This window comes from Panthera leo, chromosome C1 (assembly GCF_018350215.1).
Source record: "Panthera leo isolate Ple1 chromosome C1, P.leo_Ple1_pat1.1, whole genome shotgun sequence".
Lineage (NCBI taxonomy): Eukaryota > Metazoa > Chordata > Mammalia > Carnivora > Felidae > Panthera > Panthera leo.
Window position 1 is genome coordinate 97,515,271 of NC_056686.1, and position 22,841 is coordinate 97,538,111.

A 22,841-nucleotide genomic window follows, 5' to 3' on the forward strand; every position below is an offset into this window, starting at 1 on the left:
ACAGATTAAAAATTTTTTAAAGCACAGAGAAAGCACTGCTAAACTATAAAATTAGAATTTTAAGTAGCATATAAATAACTTAATGGAAGAAAAAGCTAAGCAGAATCCTTGAAGAATAAGGACTACATAATCTTATTATAAGTTCTATTACATAGAATGTACCCAATTAATGTTTCATTAGGCCAGATTTGTAAGACTAAAATTTAGAAAATGAAGGCCAGAGGTAAAAAAGACACAGTAGGGGTGTCTTGGTTGGTTAAGTGTCCGACTTCAGCTCAGCTCAGGTCATGATCTCATGGTTGGAGTTCGAGCTCTGTATCGGGCTCTCTGCTGTCAGTGCATGGAGATCCTCAATCTCCCTCTATGCCCCTCCCCCACTTGTACTCTTTCAAAAAAAAAAAAAAAATCAAACATATCAAAAAAAAACAAAAACAAAAAAACCACACACACACACACACACACAAACACACACACACACAGAGGAAAGATCAAGAAATAGCCAGAAAGTAGCAGGATAAAAAGAGAAGCGATGAAAAGTGAAGAAGTGTGATTAAACCAGAGTTTATGAAAGTTTAAAGACAGTCCAGGGAATTTACCAATCCAACAACAACAAACTCACCAGACTCGCCAAACATTACAAGCACTGCACTTGCCAGTGCGCTGATTAAGAATCACTGAGAATTCCACCTCATCTCCAGCCTGTAGCTCAATGCCATCTTGAACTTCTTTCACATGGAAGAAGAGCTTCTTGCTATCTCCTACTTCATAGTTAATGAAGCCAAACTGAGGGGGGTGGGGGGAGGGAAAAATAAAAAAAGACAGTAACTAAAAACAGGACATACTACAGAGGGGAAAAGTACCTCACTGTGAATGAAGCACAACACCTAACTAGAAGGGGATTTATTAAACATGGTATTAATGCTGATACTCCAGTTTAATTGCTCATGCTATAATGTAACAGCATATGGGTCTGAAAAACTTGTCAAGAAATGTATCTTTGAAATCACTGCCATTCAATCTATCATAGCCTGTCTGAAACAAAGGTTGCCTGTGTCTTCATATAGTATATGAAGTTTCTGAATTAAGCAAAATCACACTGAGATTTCAATATGAGGAATAGTTTTGTTTGCCCTAAACTTATCTTATGAACACCTTTACATATGCTTTCGTTCTTTGTGTGGTCTGCAAAAGAAGTCCCGAGCTCAAGCATACAAAATCCTAGTCTTTCTATTCTGAAAAATCTCATTCCGAACTTATTTCCCCTATCATGTAATGTTATCAATAGCACTCTTAACTTTCTTTTTGCTCATATCATCATTTTTTTCCTTTTCATGTCATTTTCTTCATATTTTTACAAGCTACCTCAAATCAATGAAAAAAGTAGAAATGAGTACTGATGGTTCTCCCTTGGCTGAAAAAATTTCAAGCTTTTGGTTACCACTTGTGTACCAACTCATAAAAGGATCAAATTCAGATCCAGAGATAATACCACTTACCTGATCTTTCACACACTCCACTGTGGCCCTACGCAGGGGTGTGATGTTATAGGCCATAGTCTGTGCATTTTGGCCCAGAACACACAACTGGAACTTGACACTTTCCCCTTTCTGCAGGCAATCTCCTTTGTTGGCCATCCCAACTATGCCAAATGGATAGACTTCACCTTTCATATCCCCTGTAACGAGAGACAGGTATAAAGTCTAAAAACTAATAGTTCAGAATGATCCTATGCTGATGGCCATAAGTTTATAGATAAGTTGCTAAGAATGTATTCTTACCTAAGAAAAATGTTTTAATACCTGAGAACTCCTACCTTAAAGCTTCAATGAAATATTACCAAGAAAACAAATGAGAACTTGTAGTAGTACTTTACTAGCTAATGAACAGTTTTAAACCATCCTTACGAAATTAAAAGGAACACTGGCACTCAACCTCATTACCTAAATATGTGGGCATTTTAAGCAGAATGGGTTGCTAGCATGATCCTCTGAATTATTTTCTTCCCCAGTTCACAGTATGAGCCAACCAGTCAAAAATATTTCTGACCCATACTCAACTGGGCATTAAATGAGCCAGGCACAGGCAAAAACAATGTGGATAAATTTCCTTGGCATTCTAATCTTTCTTTGTTCTGATTATGGCTCCCTCAAACCAACAGGCACTTTCTCCTAGTTCAGAGCTCAGCATACTTTCTGAAAAGACAGTAAATATTTTAGACTTATAAATCATCCTATTTCTGTCACATCTACTCAACTTTGCTGTTGTAGTGGGAAAACAACCAAACACAAGATGTAAACTACGGCCATAGCTGTTTTAAGAAAACTTTACTTACAGAAACAAACCACCCTATTTGCTGAGCTCTGCCCTAGACTAAAATATTGGCTGGAGAGGAGTGCAGGCTAGGAATAAGAACTGTGCCAAAGGTTCAGTTGCTTATCATATCAGTTCATCTGAACGGGAAGCCACTGAATCAACAGAGGTGAAGAGGAGAAAAAAACATCAGGTGGAAGTGGAAGCTTCAGAACTGGAAATGCTTTTAACAATTCTTTTAATGATTATAAGGTGTAAGGGAAGGTTTTCCTTTCAAACATACAGGAACCACAAACTTTTGAGGATACACTTCCAACAAAGTCATACACAAGCATTCTCTAGAGACAGCTGGTCTGATTCAGTTTTTATTAAAGCAGTCATTTATTAAACATTTACAGATTCATATTTAATTATTCTAGAATCTTCTCAAAGAAATTACCCTCATTTTAAAGATGAAGAAACTAAGCTAGGAGAGATTTAAGTAATTTGTCCAAAGTTATACAGGTAGAAGTGGAAGAGGTAGTGTTCAGATCTAGGCCTTGCCCTACTTCAAAGTGTTCCTGAATGAAAGAGCTGTTCTCACTATCAAGTGGGAAAATGTAACCTGTCTAGTCTCAAAACCCTCTAAGGTCTATTAGAGTTCAGAAAAGTTTCCTTTCCCGCAAAATCACTGCTTGACTATATCCTAGAGCTAGAGTTGAAGAGTAAGTGGATTGGGGGTTGGGAACACAAAAAGAAGTCAAAGTGAAATGTTACAGAGGAAGTACTGCAAAGGTGAGTAAGTTGCCCAGTCCCCACGGCCCTTTTAGGAGTATGGTGTAATCATGTCATTCATTTAAAATACTGATTTGCAAAAGACCAGATTTGTACTGAATGATTTTTAAAAAATAGTGTGTTTAACCACCAGGGTCAGTTATAAGATGAGAAAGCAGAACAAAGGAAGTTTATTTTAAAATTAATTTGAATTAGATCTGAATCAACTAAAGGAGTGATTTATTGAAATAAAAGACTGATTTGCTGGGGCGCCTGGGTGGCTCAGTCGGTTAAGCGGCCGACTTCGGCTCAGGTCATGATCTTGCGGTCCGTGAGTTCGAGCCCCGCGTCGGGCTTTGTGCTGACAGCTTGGAGCCTGGAGCCTGTTTCAGATTCTGTGTCTCCCTCTCTCTCTGACTCTCCCCCATTCATGCTCTGTCTCTGTCTCAAAAATAAATAAACATTTAAAAAAAAAAAAAAAAAAAGACTGATTTGCTATAAAATCTATTCCTATCTGGAGGTGTGTGTGTTGGGGAGAACTGGATGTACTCCGATTCTATGTAAAGCGGAAACTCCTAAGGGTCTCATACAAGGAGCATGTATGTTATCAAGGTTCATTTCTTTCTCTCAAATGACCTGTTCTTCCCCACTTTATGCCCTCTGACTCCTAGATAACACGAGATTTATTCTCTTAAGTCAAGCTATCATCTTTGGTTGGAAATTTAAACCCTCTTCTCATCAACCCCATCATTATGGTAATTTAGCTCTACTAATCATCAGTGGTCCTTACTATCATTCCTATTGCAAACTTATTTTATGAACAAAGTTGTCTTTTGGTACTAATTGTTGGGATGACACCAGAAATCAGGGAGTTACTGAAGATGGGGAGAAAAAAGCAGTAAATGAAAAATATAGAGAGCCATGGACCAGAAACAGGTAGTAGGATCCACATGGAACCCTAGCTATTAAGAAATAAATATAGGACATTTACAGAAAGCAAAATATTTATAGAAGTGAATTGGCTACTAGGAAAATTTGTTAATACTGATGTAAATAATTACAGAATAATACAAGAAAACTGTAAAGTTGTACTAAATGCAGCCAACTGTAAATATCTGATTATCATCCAACATTAGATGAGTACTTTTTAGTGTGAGATTTTGTTCTCAGTCTATTTCAGTATAACTCAGTTGCTCACATAATAGTCATTTGTTCACAACATAAACCCAGGATGATGATCATAAAAACCAAGGGTTGAGGGGGAGGATAGGAAGAGGCACTTTTCCTTAATTTCAGTTTCTAAGGAGTCTGAAAGCGACTGCGACAAACACCACCACATTTTAAAATGTTCCAAGTGCTCATGTAAAGGTAAAACAAATTTTAAACAATCTGATAGGGCTGCTCTTACCTTCCTCCACAATCTCAATCATTCCTTGGTACTCAGTCTGTGTTGGATCAACACTCCTCAAGGGGCGAATGACTTTACCAGAGTAGATGGTGGGATCAGCTTCCTCAGTAATGCCATTCACTACAAAGCAAAAGCATGTATACTTCTTATTCAACAATTTTAACTCTATTCCACAGGAAAAAAGCAAAAATCATCAGAACAAATGTTAACAGAGGGTTGCTGGCTGGTCTGCTACTCTTAAACTATTGCTAAATTATCATGAAAATAATGTTAATTTGGGGGTGCCAGGGTGGCTCAGTAGGTTCAGCATTGGGCTTCAGCTCAGGTCATGAGCTCATCAAGGTTCATGGGTTCGAGCCCTACATCGGGCTCTGTGCTGACAGCTCAGAGCCTGGAGCCTGCTTCAGATTCTTTGTCTCCCTGTCTCTCTCTGGCCCTCCCCTGCTCGCACTGTCTCTCTCTCTAATCTCTAAATCTCTAAAATGCAACCCCAACACTTATACACTTCCCTTTATTTTAAGCTCAATATGTTAGTAATATATATTACTATCTTCCTAAGCACAAAATTTTACTCATCTTGCTTGCCTATAAATACAAACTAAAAAATAAACTCAACAAAGGCAGGTTTCTTGCCTTTGATTTCTTCACTGCTGTATCCCCAGTACTTAAAACACAGCATGTGCTTAGATATTTATTGAAATGAAATGAACATTCTTGGCTGTCATTTCTCTAGGTCTCACCATGAGGAAGTATTATTTGAGGAGTTGAGATCAAAGTCAAAAGTTGCGGGTTTTTTTTTTTTTAAGTTAGAGATCCTAAACAGCAACCATTTTAAGTTCCCATTATTTTTCTCATTCTTCTCCAAAACAGCGTCCTCGAAGAATGCCTCCTTCCCCATTCCCATGGATATTTACATCTTAGGGTTATTTTTTAAGAAAGAGGTACTGAATTGAAAATAAAGTGAATGATCTAAACTATCTATCTAGTGGTTCTCAAACTTTAGCGTACGTCAGAATCACCTAAAGGATTTGTTAAAACAGAATGCCCATCCTAAGTTTAGTAGCTCTGGGGTGGGGTCAAAGAACTTGTATTTCTTCTAAGTGGCCAGGTGATGCTACTGTACCTGGGTATCACACCTGGGGGACCACTAATCTTGGGTTTTTGCTTCCTCTCCCATGCTGTCTCTCATCTCCCACCAAAAGCCTAGACTAAATAAGTAGAAATCACAATTCATTACCTGAGTGTGTTTTGTTCACTTTTTCTGCACTGACTTTGTTGCCTTTGCCTTTGGACAAGCTATACTCGACCATGTCCCCCAGTTCCAAGCTATCGACATCACCAGAGAACTCACTGGGAAGAAAGGAAACATCTGAATCAGCAATCACCACAAACATCAACGGTAGCAAATAAATTTACTTCTTCTGTAACAATATTCATGGTGTGCTTACTTATGCTAGATACTGTTTGAAGCACATTATAGGCAGTGACTCATTTAATCCTCAGAAACACCCAATGAAAAGGCACCATTATCTCCAGCTTCAAGACAATGAAACTAAAATACTAGGAGGTTAATTAGGTGGCAGAGTCAGGATTCAAACCTGAACCATCTAAGAGCCCATGCCCTTAACTGACACATATTAAATGTACAACTCTCTGGTAGCAACATAGAAGACAGTATTCTTTTACTGAAGCAGAAGGTTCTTGCCCAATGTTCAAAGCAGGTACAGGCCTTTATCTTCTGGCCACATATTCCCTATACACATGATTAACTTCTGTTTATATAGTGCCATAATTTTACCAATATGAAATTTGAAATTACAAAATATATAACCACCCGATACTAAATGTTTTCGAACAAAACCAAACAATGGATAGTAAGCTCTAAGTTCCTAAAAGGCATTCCTCACCTGTAATGGAAAAAGATTTCCTTATCATGATTAGCTGTTTCAATAAATCCAAAATTATCCTTCAGAGTTGCCACATAACCCAAGAGCCTCTTGGAGTTGGAATTACGACCTAAAAGTCGAACACAAGTTGCAATCTGCTGTCCAGGCCTCTGTTTGTCACTAATACTAAATTCAACCTGTGAAAAATAAGGACACTCCTATTTAATATCATGTCTTTCCCACACCAAGCTCCTTACCTTAGGACCTACAACTTCCCACTCCAAATATCCTTTGTGTTAAATACTCTGATGGAAGAGATTTTCACCAAAACTAACACTTTTAGGTCTCATTCACACTTTTCATAAGGGGATCAAGTTTTGTTCTCCAGTGTGTATTCCTTATAGATTCTCAATTTCTCTAAAGCAGGGCTATCAGAAAACCAGACATAGTGAGGAGAAAAATGCACAGCAATATAAAATCTTGGGTATGATTTTACTTTGATCATGTTTCAGCAACTGGTTTAGCTTAGAATATTGTAAGTTAATTGACTTAGGCAGATCTTCTCTAGTGCTTACTGACTCCTCAGAAAGCTTTTAACAAAGGGCTTCTTAGACCCTATTCTGAATAAGCTGCTTGTAAATGGGAAGACGTTCTTATATTAAACTCGTAAACAATTTTTTTTAGCAAACCTTGGTAAGATTAAAAAAAAACCCCAAAGACATTTTGCAGGACTTATGATGAAGAGGACAACCTTTAACTCTCCTCTCAAATAAGCAGAATTATCTTGCCTTATCTCCTATTTGAGGAGAAGTAGATCCTTCCACATCCTTGGCTTGAAAAGCAATAGTCAATTTCACCCCACAATCATCATAGGCAATAACACCATCCTCAGCCTCCTACAAAATAGGATACAATGAAAAGAATCAAGAACAAAAAGGCAATAAGCAGTTAGTTTTTAGACCCTGGAGCTAAAGAATTGGCACAGCTGTACAAATGTCCTATTCTGGGGTTCCCTAACAGTAACCAATTTTTCATATGAATAAAAGATAGTCTTACCTTAAACCCAGAACTGATTCAACATACTGTAATTGGGTCTTTTAGTTCCGAGAATCTACTTTTTATTATTGAGGAGGGAAAGCTTACTGAAAATTTATAACACACCCATTCTATACTTCTCATAGCCAGCCAAAAATTAAACTGAGCATGTATTTTTAAAATTTTTTTTAAGTTTATTTATTTTTGACAGAGACAGAGTGTGAGCATGAACTGGGGAGGGGGAGAGAGAGAGAGGGAGACACAGAATCCGAAGCAGGCTCCAGGCTCCAAGCTGTCAGCACAGAGCCCGACGCACAGCTCAAACTCACAAACCGTGCGATCATGACCTGGGCCGAAGTCAGACGCTTAACGGACTGAGCCACCCAGAAGCCCCAAGCATATATTTTTAATAAACAGAAATTCTATAGGGCAAGAAGCTTTTTGTATTACCTATTTTGAATCTCCCATAGTACCTTACAGTGTTTTGTATGAGAGTGTATTTACCAATGCACGAAAATTTAATTAGGTAGAGGATATAGCACAGTTCAGAGCATTTGATATTCAATGCTTCCAGAATTTAAAACATTGTTGATTACCAGAAAGATTCACTCGTCAAAAGTCTAAGAAATTTCTGGTATACCATACAGAATCATACTGTAAATGACACTGTTCAACTACCTCACAAATTACACCACTTTTACGGTTTCAACTATACAAAACCAATTAATTTCTACTCTTCTACCATTCATATTCCTTACTGTAATACACTGTTATAAATAAGCGTGATGACAGAAGGACTTACTAGGGTCCAGTGTTGATCTAAGAAGAACAGAACAATAAAAGGGCAGGAAAAGTCTTATTCAAAGGCTGTCTTGATCAACTCAGTTTTGTCAAAGCCATTTGGGAAGCAGGGCATTCTAAGAGCTTTTTAAAAACCATTAAAAACAAGCCCCTCTGATTTTCTTTTATTTTTATTATTGTTAAATGCAGCATTTGTGAAATTCCTACTATGGGCCTGGCCTTGTTCACCATAACAGGAGACTATGATTTTTTCAGTTTAAAAACTGAAGCTCAGAAGTGATTTGCTAAGCTACAAAATAAACAGTAAGCAAGATGTTGTTCCAGTTCTCTCAGGATCCTAAGGAGCCATTTTAAAAATTACATTACCTTCCAATATCTCCCACACGTACCTGCTGCTCTTGTCTAGACCCATGATATCTGCTCCCAGTTCAAGGTCTACCTAAACTCATTTCGTATCAGGCCTCTTCATCTTTTGTCTTTCTCCACCCCCATCTAGGGCTCATACTATGCCATTTCTTCCTGAAGTGCGTATCTGATGTCACTTTCCACAAATATTCTCTGAGTATAGAACAAAGTCTAAATTCGCTAGAGTAGCAATTGAACCTTCTCCATCTAGCTGTATCCTGATTTTTCATCTTATTTCCCCTATTCTACCCACCAAGGAAAAACCCTATCTTCCTGTTTAACTACTCAGTGCTTTCTAAAGAAACCCTGAATTTTTCTCATTTGTACCTCTATTCTGTGAGGAATGTTCTTTCTTCATGTATACCCACCTATTAAGTGTCAGTGCCTTAGTGATACCATCCCAGATCCTGCCACATTAGAATTTATTTTCGCCACAGTGCTCTCACTGATCTTTTATGGCAATATTTTATATTTTGTATGAATTACCTGCTTCTATACAACTCTCAATTTATTATTTACTTGAGAGCAAAAGCCATGTTAGACATCATTCTATCTCTATTCTGTGGACTATTCAAAATGGAGTCCACACAAATTTGGAAGTTTTAAACTGCTTGGGAAGATGAGTACTATCATTTTAGATGAGCAGTTCTCATTGGGGATTAGGGGATGTCTTGCAGGATATGGCAACAGTTTCGGCTGTCACACAGAGGGAGAAGAGAGATACTGATCTCTAGTGGGTAAAGGTCAGGGATGCTGCTTAACATCCCACAATCCACAGAACAGCCCCCCCACCCCCCAAGTCATAATGTGGAGATTAAAAACCTTCTTTTAGATCAGTTCACTGTTAATGTTACAGAGAATTCCAAAAGAGACAATACTTCATTCCATTACTGTGTGGACAGTGGTTTCCTTGAAAGAGAGGAATAAAGAGCTACACAAATCATTTTAATCATCTAAAACTTACCTTTTCTTTGCCTTTATTTGGGCTAGTGGTTTTAGGATTAGAGAAAGTGGCTTCTTTTTCTACAGTGCCCAGAAAACGATGATCTGAATGGGAATGGAACGAAACCGTGCCCTTGGGAAGCTTTTTAATCCTAATAGCATGATTTCTTTGGGCAGAGAGCATATCCTACAAATGATAAACAAAAGTAACTTTAAACTGAAAAAGGAAGCATCAAGAAACCATCCCATTCTTTCTCAAAAAGTACTCACAGGAACCACAGTAAACTCTACTTCATCCGCAATATGGAGCTGATTCCCATCCAGAATTTCACTGAAGTGGAAGAACATACGAGCATCACGATCCACACACTTGATGAAACCAAATCCATCTCTCATGGCAGCAATTACACCCTGAAATCCAGATAATATTTTCACTGGCTGCGAAGCTTGCCAAGAAAACAATACTCAATTTTGGAGGCATCAAGTTAAACTCATTAGGAATTCTCTGAATTAATGACTCAAAATCTGTACCCACTTTTTAATTTTTCTATTTAAATACAAACTCATTGCTTTCAGTAAATTAACTTCTAAGCCACTGTCTGAGATGCTACCCCCCGGTCAGCATGCATAGAAAAAACTATCACATCTGAGTGTTAACACATGCACACAATATACTCCTTTTCATTCTCAAATTTGTGAACTTGGTGTTATTACCCTGTATTGCAAGATGAGGAAATCGAGGCTGAAGTTAAGCAGTTTGTTCAAAGCACACAGCTAATAAGTGGTAGAAAACAAAGATTCTAAATCTATGGATCCTAAGGCCCAAGCTTTATGACAATATCTAGAAATTTTAAAAATCTACACAAATACTTCAAATACTTCCAAAGTCAACTAAAGGGAACTTTTTTTTTAGTCTCAATCTCAAAATTTTTTATGTGAGTTTAGGTGCAGGAAAGGCTTAAGATTAAGGTCTGAAGAATAAACAAAATATACGAAATCTTTTCCTCATTTTTCCCCCTTACTAAATTATCAGCTTTGTAAGGGCAATTACATCCAGAGTTAGCTGGCACATGGCAGGTACTCAGAAGTTTACTGAAACAATTATCAACCTACCAATGACTTACATGTTGCATATTTATTTGTATTATTACTGACGACTATTCTATAACCAGTTTTGAATATAGCATAAATAATATCCTGACATTTAATCTTTGGCTAAATCTTGATGGCAGCCAAGCTACTCGACAATGTAGTCTATACTGTCAAGCAAAATAGACCCTACCTGAGAAGCTTTTTGTTTAAAACACACACACACACACACACACACACACACACACACACACACTCTCTCACCATTCATTTGGTTCTCAAAATTTATCAAACAAGTATCAAACAAGATCAGTTCTCCAAAGATAAAGGTTCTAAGTCCCAAGAAACTTAAATTTTCATTGAATGTACCCAGTTCCATTGACCGCACGGAGATATACCACTCATGTTACGATCCCAACAGAACTATAAATTACATCTGAGGCAGTTAATTTATGAAAACAGAGCTTATAAAACATGTTTGGGAAACATTTCTGGTGCAGGTCACTCCTGGACATATACCCACTGAAAAGAATTTGCAAATTCCTGCTGTAAAAGCCAAAAATCCAAAACCTAGTTAACCTTATCAAGTGTTTACTAAACATGGAACAGTTTGGGAAGATCTGTTTTCTACAACGATAGACTTGAATTTTCTCAGTCTTCATATTTAAGGTCCACAAAGTAACGGACTCTCAAAAGATCTTAGAATTCCTCCTGTACACATTTCCATTCTGAAACTTTTTCACATCTGTTTCAAGATAACTGGCAGAGTCAGTTACCAAACCCAGACTGACTGAAATATCTGTGTTCTTAGTCACTTCACAAGGAAGCTGCCCCATGTCGTCATTAACTTAAATGCTTTTCAGTACAGCATTACAAATTTGAATATAATATTAGGCCCCCATACTGAATACAAATATCTAATAATATCCAACACTTACCATCTCTCTGGCTTCATTAGTGAACTGAAACGTATTTGATAGAACTTCTATGTTGGTTGCTCGTTCTAATTTGTCACGTCGGTCTGTTGAAATATTAAACCTAACATGGTCGCCTTCCAGCAGGGTCACCTTGGATTTTGTATCTTTGTCTCCAAAAGGAAGCTCTTTAGGAATCACAAAATCAACTTTGATGCGTCCTGGCAATGGGTCATTCTGATGAGAAGGAAAAACTATTTTAGCTGGAGATTTCTCATCCTTCCTAGTTCTAAGTCAAACAAGAAGAACACACAGCAAACCCATGTTATTTATAATAAACAGTTCCCTACAGGGAAAAAAAATGTTGACAACATAAGCCCAATTTGCAAACTTTGTGTTCTGTGGTCACATGATAAAATCACAACACTGCAGTTAAGATCCTGCACTCTGACAGAGATATTTTATTTAAGGAAAAGAATTTGTCTTTTAGGTTTCACATTTCTTTAGCAATGACACCAGCAGTCTCCTCTCCTCACCTTACCTCCCACATAAAAGAAACAAACTGGTGGAGGAGGAGGGGGAGGAGGTGGGAGAGAACCCCAATAAATGCATACCTAAAATGGTTTTTCCCAATTTAACCAGCATTTCTTTTGTCCCTTTCTCCTTTTCACCCAGTACAAAACAAAACCTATTCATGGACATATCAATCACTGGTCCCTCGTTTAGCTTAATTATATATATCAAGAAATATTTGGGGTGCCTGGGTGGCTCAGTCGGTTAAGCGTGTGACTTCAGCTCAGGTCATGATCTCACAGCTCATGGGTTCGAGCCCTGTGTCGGGCTCTGTGCTGACATCTCAGAGCCTGGAGCCTGCTTTGGATTCTGCGTCCTTCTCTCACTCTGCCCCCCGCCCCCCCCCACCACTCATGCTCTTTCTCGCTCAAGAATAAATGTTAAAAAATAAATAAATAAAAAGAGAAATATTTAATTGTTCCACCACCATAAAATTATATTAATTGAATAAAATTTCTGTATATCAAACTGTTCTACTGATGAGACAATAGAAAACTCTTCTGAAAAAGACTATTTACCTGGTTTTTACTGGGTACTTTTGGGATTACTTTGGTTACAGTTCCTTCAAAATGTTCAATGCTGATATCTTCAAAAATGACTGTTCCTTGAGGCAATAGTCTGACATCTGTTGCAACTTCTTTACCCTAAATCAGAAGGGGGGAGGAGATCATATAATTTTAAGTGTTTCCTAAAAATGTAATTCACTACTGACCTTAAAAGAAGGCCGAAGATCAAGTTAGTCAACTATCTTACATTTCTGTCCTTGATTGTGAATTCCACGTCATCTCCAGGCTGTAAGGTTTCTAAGTCACCCTTAAATTCACTATAGTGAAAGAATATCTCTTTTACGATATCACCTCTTTCAATAAAGCCAAACGCCTCCTAAAGACAAACAAGCAAAACCCAAAAAAATAATAGGAACATTAGGTACTATTCAGTGTACATATTTATGATTACAATTTACAGTCAATAAGCCTTGTTGTAAAATTATACTGCCCTGGAAACAATATATTTGGCTAGGTCTAATATTAACAGTATCAATTACATGGCCCATTGTAAAGAAAATATGAATTAGTAACCAAGAAATTTTAAAAGATTACTTTTGACATTACCAGTGAAATATTTTTAAAAGGAAGACAAAGAAAAGAAAGAACCAAAGGCTTGGGTTTGAAGTATGGACTGAAAGTAGTCAAAGAACAAAAACCTCAAATTTTTCACATTTGAGGACACTTACCTTCATGGCACAAACTACTCCCTGACAGCGGGCTTGCTTCTTTTTCAACAGCATAATGTTACGAGCACTTACAGCACCAGTACTAGAAAGGAATAATTGGGTGGGGGTGGAGGGATCAAAAAGGGGTAAAAAAAAAAAAAAAAAAAAAAAATGCATTGGCTTGGTTAGATATGAGGAATCTAGAGAAACAATTAGTTTTCTGAGAGCTCAATTTTATGTCAACACAAAGAGCAAATATAAAGTTTTTGACACATGATCCTTTTCACATGGCTTCATATGCAAAGGATTTTTGCTCAAATTCTCTAGCCTTCTAAATTGGGCACACACATATATATCATTTTTCTCTTAGAATCTTAAAAGAGGATCACAGATACCCTATGCTTTTCTATTACAACAAAAGAAAGTCATAAGCGGAATGCAACCAAATAGGGTAATCTAAAGTCTTAGGAAGGTCATTTATTGGGTAAACATTTGAGTATCTTGTGCCGCAAACTAAAGGTACTGGGGATATAGAGATGGATACGGAATGGTCCCTGTTTGCAACGAATGCTGAATTTACTAGCTATCCTATCAATGATTTCTGATTAAACAGCCATAAAAGAAGGTTGAATAAATGTGATTAAAGGAGAAATTTCCTATGCTTTAAAAACAAAAACAAACAAACAAAAAAGACATTCACCTTCATTGAAACCCATTAGACCCTACATGTTGTTATCCTGTTCTCATCTTTGAGCAGGAAAATGTAAATTTGATTTCATTTTAAAGATGGTGCAGGCTATTGGTGTAGTTGTTTTAACAAAAGGTGAAGACTAAGTAAATTCTTCACGGACAAACTGTCACCCAATTGGGGTTTTTATTTCAAAAATTTAACAGACTAATGAAGACAGTGGAAAATATACTATTTGTCTTTGCAACTTACTACAGTGAAAGACTTTAGAGCCAGACTGGGGTTCAAAGACCTGCTATTTACAGGCTGTATCACTTTAGGCAAGTTACTTTATGAGAACATACTCTGTGTTACAGATGAAGACACTGATCAGGTGAAGCTGTTCTCAGAAGTAACAATTACATACATTTAGTACAAGTGCTTGGCATACAGGAACTTAATAAATTATCCCCTAGATTCCTATCTAAGATCAAACGGAGGGCTTTAGACTGAAACTATTAATATACCCACCAACTCAATCTGATTCCTTTTAGTCTGACAAGAGGTAAGATTCAGGGCTAATAATTCTGCACATGCTCTTGAGACTTTGCTTTCTCTACACTATTGTAAAGTGCATTCCTAGCATTTTTTCCAACTTCCTACTTTTAACTTCCTTCTGTGCTTGTACAAAAATAATTATCCCTAGGCTTTCTTTCTTTTTTAAAGCCTATTTTTCAGAGGGGGGGGGGAAGGAGGGAGGGGGAGGGGGAGGGGGAGGGGGGAGGGGGAGAGAGAGGGGGAGAGAGAGAGGGGGAGGGAGAGAAACAGAAAGAGAGGGGCGCCTGGGTGGCGCAGTCGGTTAAGCGTCCGACTTCAGCCAGGTCACGATCTCGCGGTCCGTGAGTTCGAGCCCCGCGTCAGGCTCTGGGCTGATGGCTCGGAGCCTGGAGCCTGTTTCCGATTCTGTGTCTCCCTCTCTCTCTGCCCCTCCCCCGTTCATGCTCTGTCTCTCTCTGTCCCAAAAATAAATAAAAAACATTGAAAAAAAAAATTAAAAAAAAAAAAAAAAAAAAAAAAAAAAAAAAAAAGAAACAGAAAGAGAAAAAGAGGAAGGGAGGGAGGGGCAGAGAGAGGGAGAAAGAACCCCAAGCAGGCTCTGGCGTTGTCAGTGCAGAGCCTGATGTGGGGCTCGAACCCACAACCATGAGATCATGACCTAAGCCAAAATCAAGAGTCAGACGCTTAACTGATGGAGCCACCCAGGTGCCCCTTATCCTTAAGCTTTCTTAACTACACTTTCCTTAACTGCTCATACTAATGAATTCAACAGCTGTATATCCTGTCCATTAAGCTTGTTTCAGACTTCTACATGCAACTACATATTTATGATCTTCACCTACATAAAATGTCAAAACAAGGGGAGCCTGGTTTGGCTCAGTTGGTTGAGGGCCCAACTTCAGCTCAGGTCATGAACTCACGATTCATGAGTTTGAGCCCCACATCAGGCTCGTTGCTCTCTGCGCAGTCTGCTTCGGATCCTCTGTCCACTCCTCCCCATTGCCCCTCCCCTCCCCTGCTCACTTCTTGCTCTCTCAAAAACGAATAAACATTTATTTAAAAAAATGCCAAAATAAGTATAATTCTTCTCCCACATTTAGTACTTTCTGCTGTATCTTGTGGTTAATGACATCATCTGTCCAGTAGCCAGAAAAGTGGCATTTGGAACTCTCCTTTCCTTAATTCCAATATACACCTCTATCTAATCAATGGCTTGACTTCTCCACCTAACCATCCTTGGCCTATGCATATAGTAGACACTCATCTTGCATATTAACTCTCAAGTCACTGCTTCTAGTCTAGCGTATACCTACCCTTCAAAAGTCTACCATCTCCACCACTTCAATGATCTAAACCAATCACACCTCCATCTCTGCTCCTACCCTGCCGCGCCCGCCCCCCCCCCCCCCCCCAATTTAAAATCCCTCCAGAGTCCTAGGACTTTGGGATAAAGCTCAAACTTCATCTTCCTATGATCCAATCAATTCAATCAAACTCAAAACTTTTGGCCATTTCCTCAAAATTATACTTCTACTCAGAATGCTATCCCCCCCCCCCCCCCCCATCTCCCTGGTGACTTTACACCATTTCCCTCAAAACTTCTCTTTAGCACTGCGAAACTTTCACTGACTTCTAGAACAGCTCCTTGAAAGCTCGGAGCATAACTTTAATTATATTCCTATTTTTGACAGCTGCACAGTGCCCATCATAGAATAGACCCTCAAATGCTTAGCTGATGAAAAGTTTAAAAGACCATGAAGGGGAACCTGGTGGCTCACTCAGTTGAGCGTCTGACTTTGGCTCGGGTCATGATCTCACGGTTTGTGGGTTCGGGCCCCCCCCATCAGGCTCTGTGCTGACAGCTCAGAGCCTGGAGCCTGCTTCAGATTCTGTGTCTCCCTCTCTCTGCCCCTCCCCTGCTTGTGTTTTCTCTCTCTCTCTCTCAAAAATAAATAAACATTAAAAAACAAAAAAGATCATGAAAATTATCATTAAAATTATCCAAATCTACAAGTTAGGTTTTCAACGTACTTCAATTTTCTTCTCCTTGGGGGGAGGGGGAGGACACACAAACAAAAGAAACAAAACAAAAACTCCCAACTTAAGTGGAAAAAAAGAACTTACTGTTTATTGTTATCAATTACAAAGTTTATTTTATCTCCGGTTTCCAGCTGAACGTTCCCTTCGACATCTTCAGGGGTGTAAGTCAGATAAAACACTTCCTGTGAATTAATAAGTTGTTATTACTATACTGGCAGGATGCATATTCTCTGTATACTGTGATTTATTTTGTTAAATACCTCTTAAACTGGCATTTTAAACCAAATGTCTTAACAATGCTTTATGACAAGTACATTGTTTTATTCATATAAACACACACTTCCCCTCCATGATGCTGATGACTTCTGCGAGTCCACAGCTGAGCAGCAATCCAACTTCAAAAAGCTTACACACGTGGAAGCATTTGCCCAGAGACTGTAGTTACATTTCAAAAAAACAATTTTTATGTAAGGCATTCCAAACAAAAAAGATGGAGTTAGTGCTTAAAAAGAACCAGAAAAAAGATCCCCTCCCACAACCCCCAAAAATTCGAGTAAAAGGAACATTTTACCTTAATGTTCTAACTAAGGTCACACTTGGGCAAGCTAAAACACTTGGAAGTCCTAAGGATTTTTTTCCTTTTAAAGTTTTTGATTATGCTGCACTCGAAGTCTCTTAGAAACCAAATTTAAAACTGAATTTATCAACTGCAGCTTACGTTTTCTATTTTGAATTTTAAAGTACGCTTATAGATCACATGGTGGATCAGGCAAAGGTTTAAGAAAAATACACAAGTTTACCCCATTACGTTCGTAGCATACACTCCCTGTTGGACTCTGACCCGGGGCAGCTGGAGATTTACTCTCTAAGTTGTGAGGAACAGCGCACACAACCTACCAGTCAAAAAAAAAAAAATTTCCATTGCTAATCATTTCAGGAGCAGCACTGTGCAATATTAACTGAATTTTAATATCCTCTATACTATACATAGGGATGCATTTTAATATGATCCACAAGAGGATGTCATGCTGCCAAGTTTCAAACTTACAGTACATAAGCTGACTGTAAGTGTAGTCTTAGGGTTATATGTAAAAACCCAAATTGAGTCTTGACCATATTTTATTTCAGGTCAAGAAATGCCAGTGCTTCTGTTAGAATTTTAAGATAGTAATCTTTATATACTATAGCTCTCTTGCGTGCAAACTGAGGAGATGGGGAGAATCTTCCTTTTCTAATGTGAAAGATATGCAAATGCAGGGCCCTAAGAAAACACAAAGCATCAAAGCCACTAACTTGTCCATTCATTCGTTCTTCAGGGAGGATTTCTGGTTTTATCTTCACCAGTTTAACAGCAATGGGTTTCCCAGTCCGCCGGTCAGATGATACTTCGAATTCAACATCATCTAAAATAAAGTATAAGTATTGTATGTGTTGGACTAATTTTGGCAAAATGGTACTTCACTTTCAAGCCAAACTTAATGTAGCATTTGAGATGTTTTAGACAAGTGATTTCTCAAAGTGCAGTTCCTGGACCAGCAGCAGCAGCAGCACATTACCTGGTAGCTTAGCGGAAATGCAAAGTCCTGGGCCCCACCCCACTTCAGACCTATTGAAAGACAAACTCTAGGCACCAGGTACAGCAATTTGTTTTGACAAGCCTTCCAGGTTATTCTGATACATACTAATGCTTCAGAACCACTGTTTTATTCTAAGATAGCAACGTCTTAGTTTTCACATTTAACAAATACTGAAAATGAGGCGATATAAAGATCATGACCTTTGGCAACTTTTCTTCTTTCTTAAGCTTCTCTGTATCTCAGTTTCCTCATCTGCAAAGTAAGGATTAACCAAAATAATGTTCTTGCAGGGTTTAGAGTATTTGGTATGCCAAATATGCATGTTAACTACTGCTCTTTTTTCCCAAAGATACTTAAAAAAAACAAACAAACAAAAAAAAAAACCACACCGAGGGGGGGCCTGGGTGGTTGAATCTAAGTGTCTGACTTCGGCTCAGGTCATGATCTCCTGGTTTCTGAGTTCAAGCCCTGCATCAGGCTCTCTGCTATAGGCGCAGAGCCTGCTTTGGATCCTCTGTCCCCCTCCACTTTGCCCCTCCTCTGCTCATGCTCCCTCACTCTCTCTCAAAAATAAATAAAAACATTTAAAAAACTGTAATAAAATCTTTAAACACAAACACCTTGACACCTTGTAACTTCAGTCTTCCAATAAGCCATACATTTTCACATGTGAAAGTAATTTCTATGGTGTCAGCCAAGATGAATAGTTGAAGTGGTAACACTGTAGGAGTTATTTTTTTCAGGTACTACCAAAATTAGTACTTAATAAAATAGTCAAAACTAACACTATAAAAATCTAATATTTTCATTGGCTTAAAATCTAATATACAGCTAAAGTCATTATTATGGGGGAGAACAATTAGATCTTCCAAGTATCTATTTAAAAAATATTCAAAGATATCTTTAAGTCAATTAGTCCTTTATCCCTCAAAAAGACAACACCACAAGAGAAATCAGGATTCTGTTAGTTTACAGAGATACATTTCAGTAACTGGGACAATTAAAAGGCCAAAAGTAGTAGAACACTGTCACGAGCAAGATGATATGCAAGAGAAATCTGTGATTAGTTTTTTAAAAAGAATAGTCAATGACAGATTACCTCCTACTTTTAAGTCCTGCAGGTTGCCATTATACTGTGAACAGTGGAAGAAAAGTCTAGCTTGACGTTCTGAACACTGAATAAATCCATAAGAGGTTAGCAGTTTTTCAATAACCCCAGTTTCACGCAGTGCTGCTGAAGTACCATTGGGGTACCCATTGTGTCCATTGTTATGGAGAAGGTTTGGATCAAAGCTCATCTGTTTTAAGAAGAAAAAGAACTTAATATATTCAGATCTGTACATTAAAGCATTTTATGATTAACAAATCACTAAATTTTTAATATAAACAAGCAAAGAAAATAAAGATAAAATCAGTAAAGCAAAGTTTATGGGATTTTATTATTGAAATGTTAGTTTAGCTAATAAAATATTTCAGAAGAAATAATTCCATTTATTTTAAGGAACTGCCCCAATTTATGGTAGAATTTTCACTTACCAGACAAATAGGATTTCTGGAGTTTAGTGTTAAGGTAAAGCAACTACGTTAAGTATAAGCTGCCTTTATGTTAACTTCAAATTACTACTAAAACAATAATTTCAGAACAAAGGTAACTGATATTCAAGGGATGGCAACCCAGACTACCAAAACACTTCTTTAAGAAATTTGCTAACACCTACTTTAAAACTTAAATAGAAATCAACACTATTAGGTAAGCCATGCATCCAAAGGCAATTACTTAAATTAGTAGAGATGAAAACAAAACAAACTTTGTATGCAATACTTATTTCAAACTACAAAATATTAGAGTAATGCAACAGATTCTTCAGTGAAAGATAACCCTTAGAAACCAGGATTTTTCTAAAACAGAAGTACATGACAACAAAAACTCTTCAAATCTAAAAATGTTTTAATCATTTCACAGTATATTTAAAGAAATCTTTTCACCCGTTTCAGATGCTGATGAAATCTCTAAATACTGTCATTTGCTTCTACGATCAGGTAAAACAAAGGAAAACATTCTTTAGTGAAAAGAGCTATTTAAATATAATGCAATGGAACATGTTAGATCATCAAATACAGTCTATCACACTGGAGATTTCATTTTGCCTTATTTGAGTAAAACCATAAAAACAAATTATTAATGTAAGTGATGGATAAAAGAGGAAAAATCCCTAGGAGAGATTAGGTCTATAACTGATTTACTATGACAGCAACATATCCACATCTTTACTGGTTTTAGACTCTTCCATTGAAAATTTGACTTATTAAGAAGCATTTTCATTTAAATGTGATGTTGGGCACTATTAATAAAAATATTTTTCTTTAGGAAAATACAAAGACTAAGACTGTAGAACAATAAACCCAAGTATGAGTAGTTAAACAGTACATGGGATGGCCAAACCATGCAAATCAAAGCCATTAAATCTGTAGGTAATTAAGTTCTAGTTCTTTCATACTAGACATTCTTCTGTTTGACATGCATGAACTCATTTAATTTTTTACAAAGCCCAAGAGAAAGTAATATTATCCTCATTTTACTAATGAGGTAACAGACACAGAAAGGTTAAATGACTTGCCAAAGTTAAATGGTAGAGGATTTAAACCAAGAAGGCCTACTACCTCTACAATCTGGGTTCTGAACTAGGGCTAAAATACAAAATACTGATTGTAGTGGAGGCAGGAGTTAAAGTTTGAGATTCTCCACTTCTAACAAGCTCCCAAGGTGGTACCAATGCTTTAGTTTCTTGGACACACTATGAGTAGCAAGGCCTAAACTACTTATCTTTCATGATTCAGGGTGAAGGAAATGCCTAGAGAAGTTAGAAAGTGAGTTTGCAGGTTACTTCAACCAAAGTGAGTGGCCCTCCTAAGTCATGCTCTTAACACAAAGCAAAATGAGCTGGGATGACTGTTTCCCTGACTTACAGATCTCTGATACGTGGGGGTCCTCTTTTGTTTTTTAGTCCCAGATGAGGTAGAAGATGAAGATAAAGGTAAAGAAAGTGAAGGAGGGGCTGCAGGAGGGGGATGAGGATCTGATGATACAGTAAAAACGTTCTCCATCTCAAACAGCTGTGGTAACATAGCACAATGTTTATAACTATGATCAATAACAATTTAACACACACTTGACAGTCAACTTCTATACCTTTACAGATTTACCATTAGGTTACTTCAGCAAAACAGAATTCATTCAATCAGGTTTCTATTGACAAAAGAAATTATAATGTTAACATTAAGAGGTCAAGCTGAAATGTATCTTTTAAAGCCCTTTCACAATCCCTAATCCACAACATTTACAATTTTTTAAATGCCATAATGAGTCACTGGTGGTTGCTACAATGACACAATTCAGCCCAACTTCTTCTCAACGTCTCACAACTTCACATGGAATCCAGTATTTTCAGTTATTTGACTCTTCAGAGTATGCACAACAATAATCCAATAGGATGTGGGAAGAAAATATTACAACTATATTATTTATCTTGCCCATAGATAAACAGCTTTATTATAAATATCATATATTTTCAGGAAAGGACTGAGTGCTATGTTAGATAATATCACACTGCGCATACATTACTTAGGTGTTCTGAGGGAGGGTGAAAAACTCCACAAGAGGCTGACAGTGAAGCCCTCATTCATTTACTTTCAGTATATTACAATTTATATTTGCCCAATTAAGTGGACAAATGTAGCTATCTAGTTTAAACAGCCCTCACAAAAAGACAAACAGGGGGCACCTGGGTGGCTCAGTCAGTTGAGCGTTCGACTTCGGCTCAGGTCATGATCTCACTGTCCATGAGTTCAAGCCCTGCGTCGGGCTCTGTGCTGTCGGCTCAGAGCCTGGAGCCTGCTTCGGATTCTGTGTTTCCCTCTCTCTCTGACCCTCCCCCGTTCATGCTCTGTCTCTGTCTCAAAAATTAATAAATGTTAAAAATTTTTTTTTTACAAAAAGACAAACGGTTGACAAAGATTGCTACAGAAGACTCTTGGATAGAAAAAAAAATGTTAATATAAGGCAAACACCAGCAAAGAAAATGGGCCCTGACACTTCTAATCCTAGTATTAGTTCTTTAACCTCTACATAATGACGTAAAATGATCATCTAATTTAAGATCTGATAAGTCTGCCAAACGTTAATATCAAGACTATGATACAGACTTATACTAGTAGCAATAAAACACACTGCACATATACTGTCCCTCTGATATTAATTCATGATGGTATACATTTTTAAAACACTTATAAACTAAGCATTTAGACATAACATTTTTAGTGAGGGGGAAGTTTCTGTACTGTTAATAGGTAAACTATTTTTATGGTATTGTTTATTTCATCTTTTGTTTTTAAGTAGGCTCCATGCCCAATGTGGGGCTTTAACTCACGATCCTAAATTAATAAGAGTCACATGCTCTATCGACTGAGCCAGCCAGACATCCCAAAATGTAAGTTAGATGTTTTTTTCTTTTTTTGAAGTTTTTATTCATTTAAGTAATCTCTACACCCAACACGGGGCTCAAACTCACAACCCCGAGATCAAGAGTTGCCAGCTCTTCTGACTGAGCCAACCAGGCACCTTTTCCATCTTTATCTTCCTTATTTGTAGGACTATGTTTTATAACACAAAT

At 37.6% G+C, this 22,841-nt stretch overlaps 1 protein-coding gene across 5 annotated transcripts in view; it reads right to left on the reverse strand.

The window, feature by feature from the left end:
* The window catches only part of CSDE1 (cold shock domain containing E1), a 39,173-nt gene that overhangs the window by 2,205 nt on the left and 14,127 nt on the right, over positions 1-22,841 (reverse strand). For 2 of the 5 annotated variants that reach the window (XM_042953537.1, XM_042953538.1), the window contains exons 3-18: positions 19,271-19,469; positions 17,888-17,997; positions 17,395-17,487; positions 16,679-16,776; positions 13,351-13,432; positions 12,870-12,998; positions 12,635-12,760; positions 11,568-11,780; positions 9,811-9,951; positions 9,563-9,727; positions 7,146-7,253; positions 6,379-6,554; positions 5,709-5,821; positions 4,472-4,591; positions 1,497-1,675; positions 620-783 (exon numbers count right to left, since the gene is read on the reverse strand). In XM_042953537.1, coding sequence (XP_042809471.1) covers positions 620-783; positions 1,497-1,675; positions 4,472-4,591; positions 5,709-5,821; positions 6,379-6,554; positions 7,146-7,253; positions 9,563-9,727; positions 9,811-9,951; positions 11,568-11,780; positions 12,635-12,760; positions 12,870-12,998; positions 13,351-13,432; positions 16,679-16,776; positions 17,395-17,487; positions 17,888-17,997; positions 19,271-19,469 — 2,216 coding nt within the window. Of the gene's footprint in view, positions 1-619; positions 784-1,496; positions 1,676-4,471; positions 4,592-5,708; positions 5,822-6,378; positions 6,555-7,145; positions 7,254-9,562; positions 9,728-9,810; positions 9,952-11,567; positions 11,781-12,634; positions 12,761-12,869; positions 12,999-13,350; positions 13,433-16,678; positions 16,777-17,394; positions 17,488-17,887; positions 17,998-19,270; positions 19,470-21,138; positions 21,356-22,841 lie in introns of those variants that run through there. The other 3 variants (XM_042953540.1, XM_042953541.1, XM_042953539.1) reach the window with 3 other exon arrangements.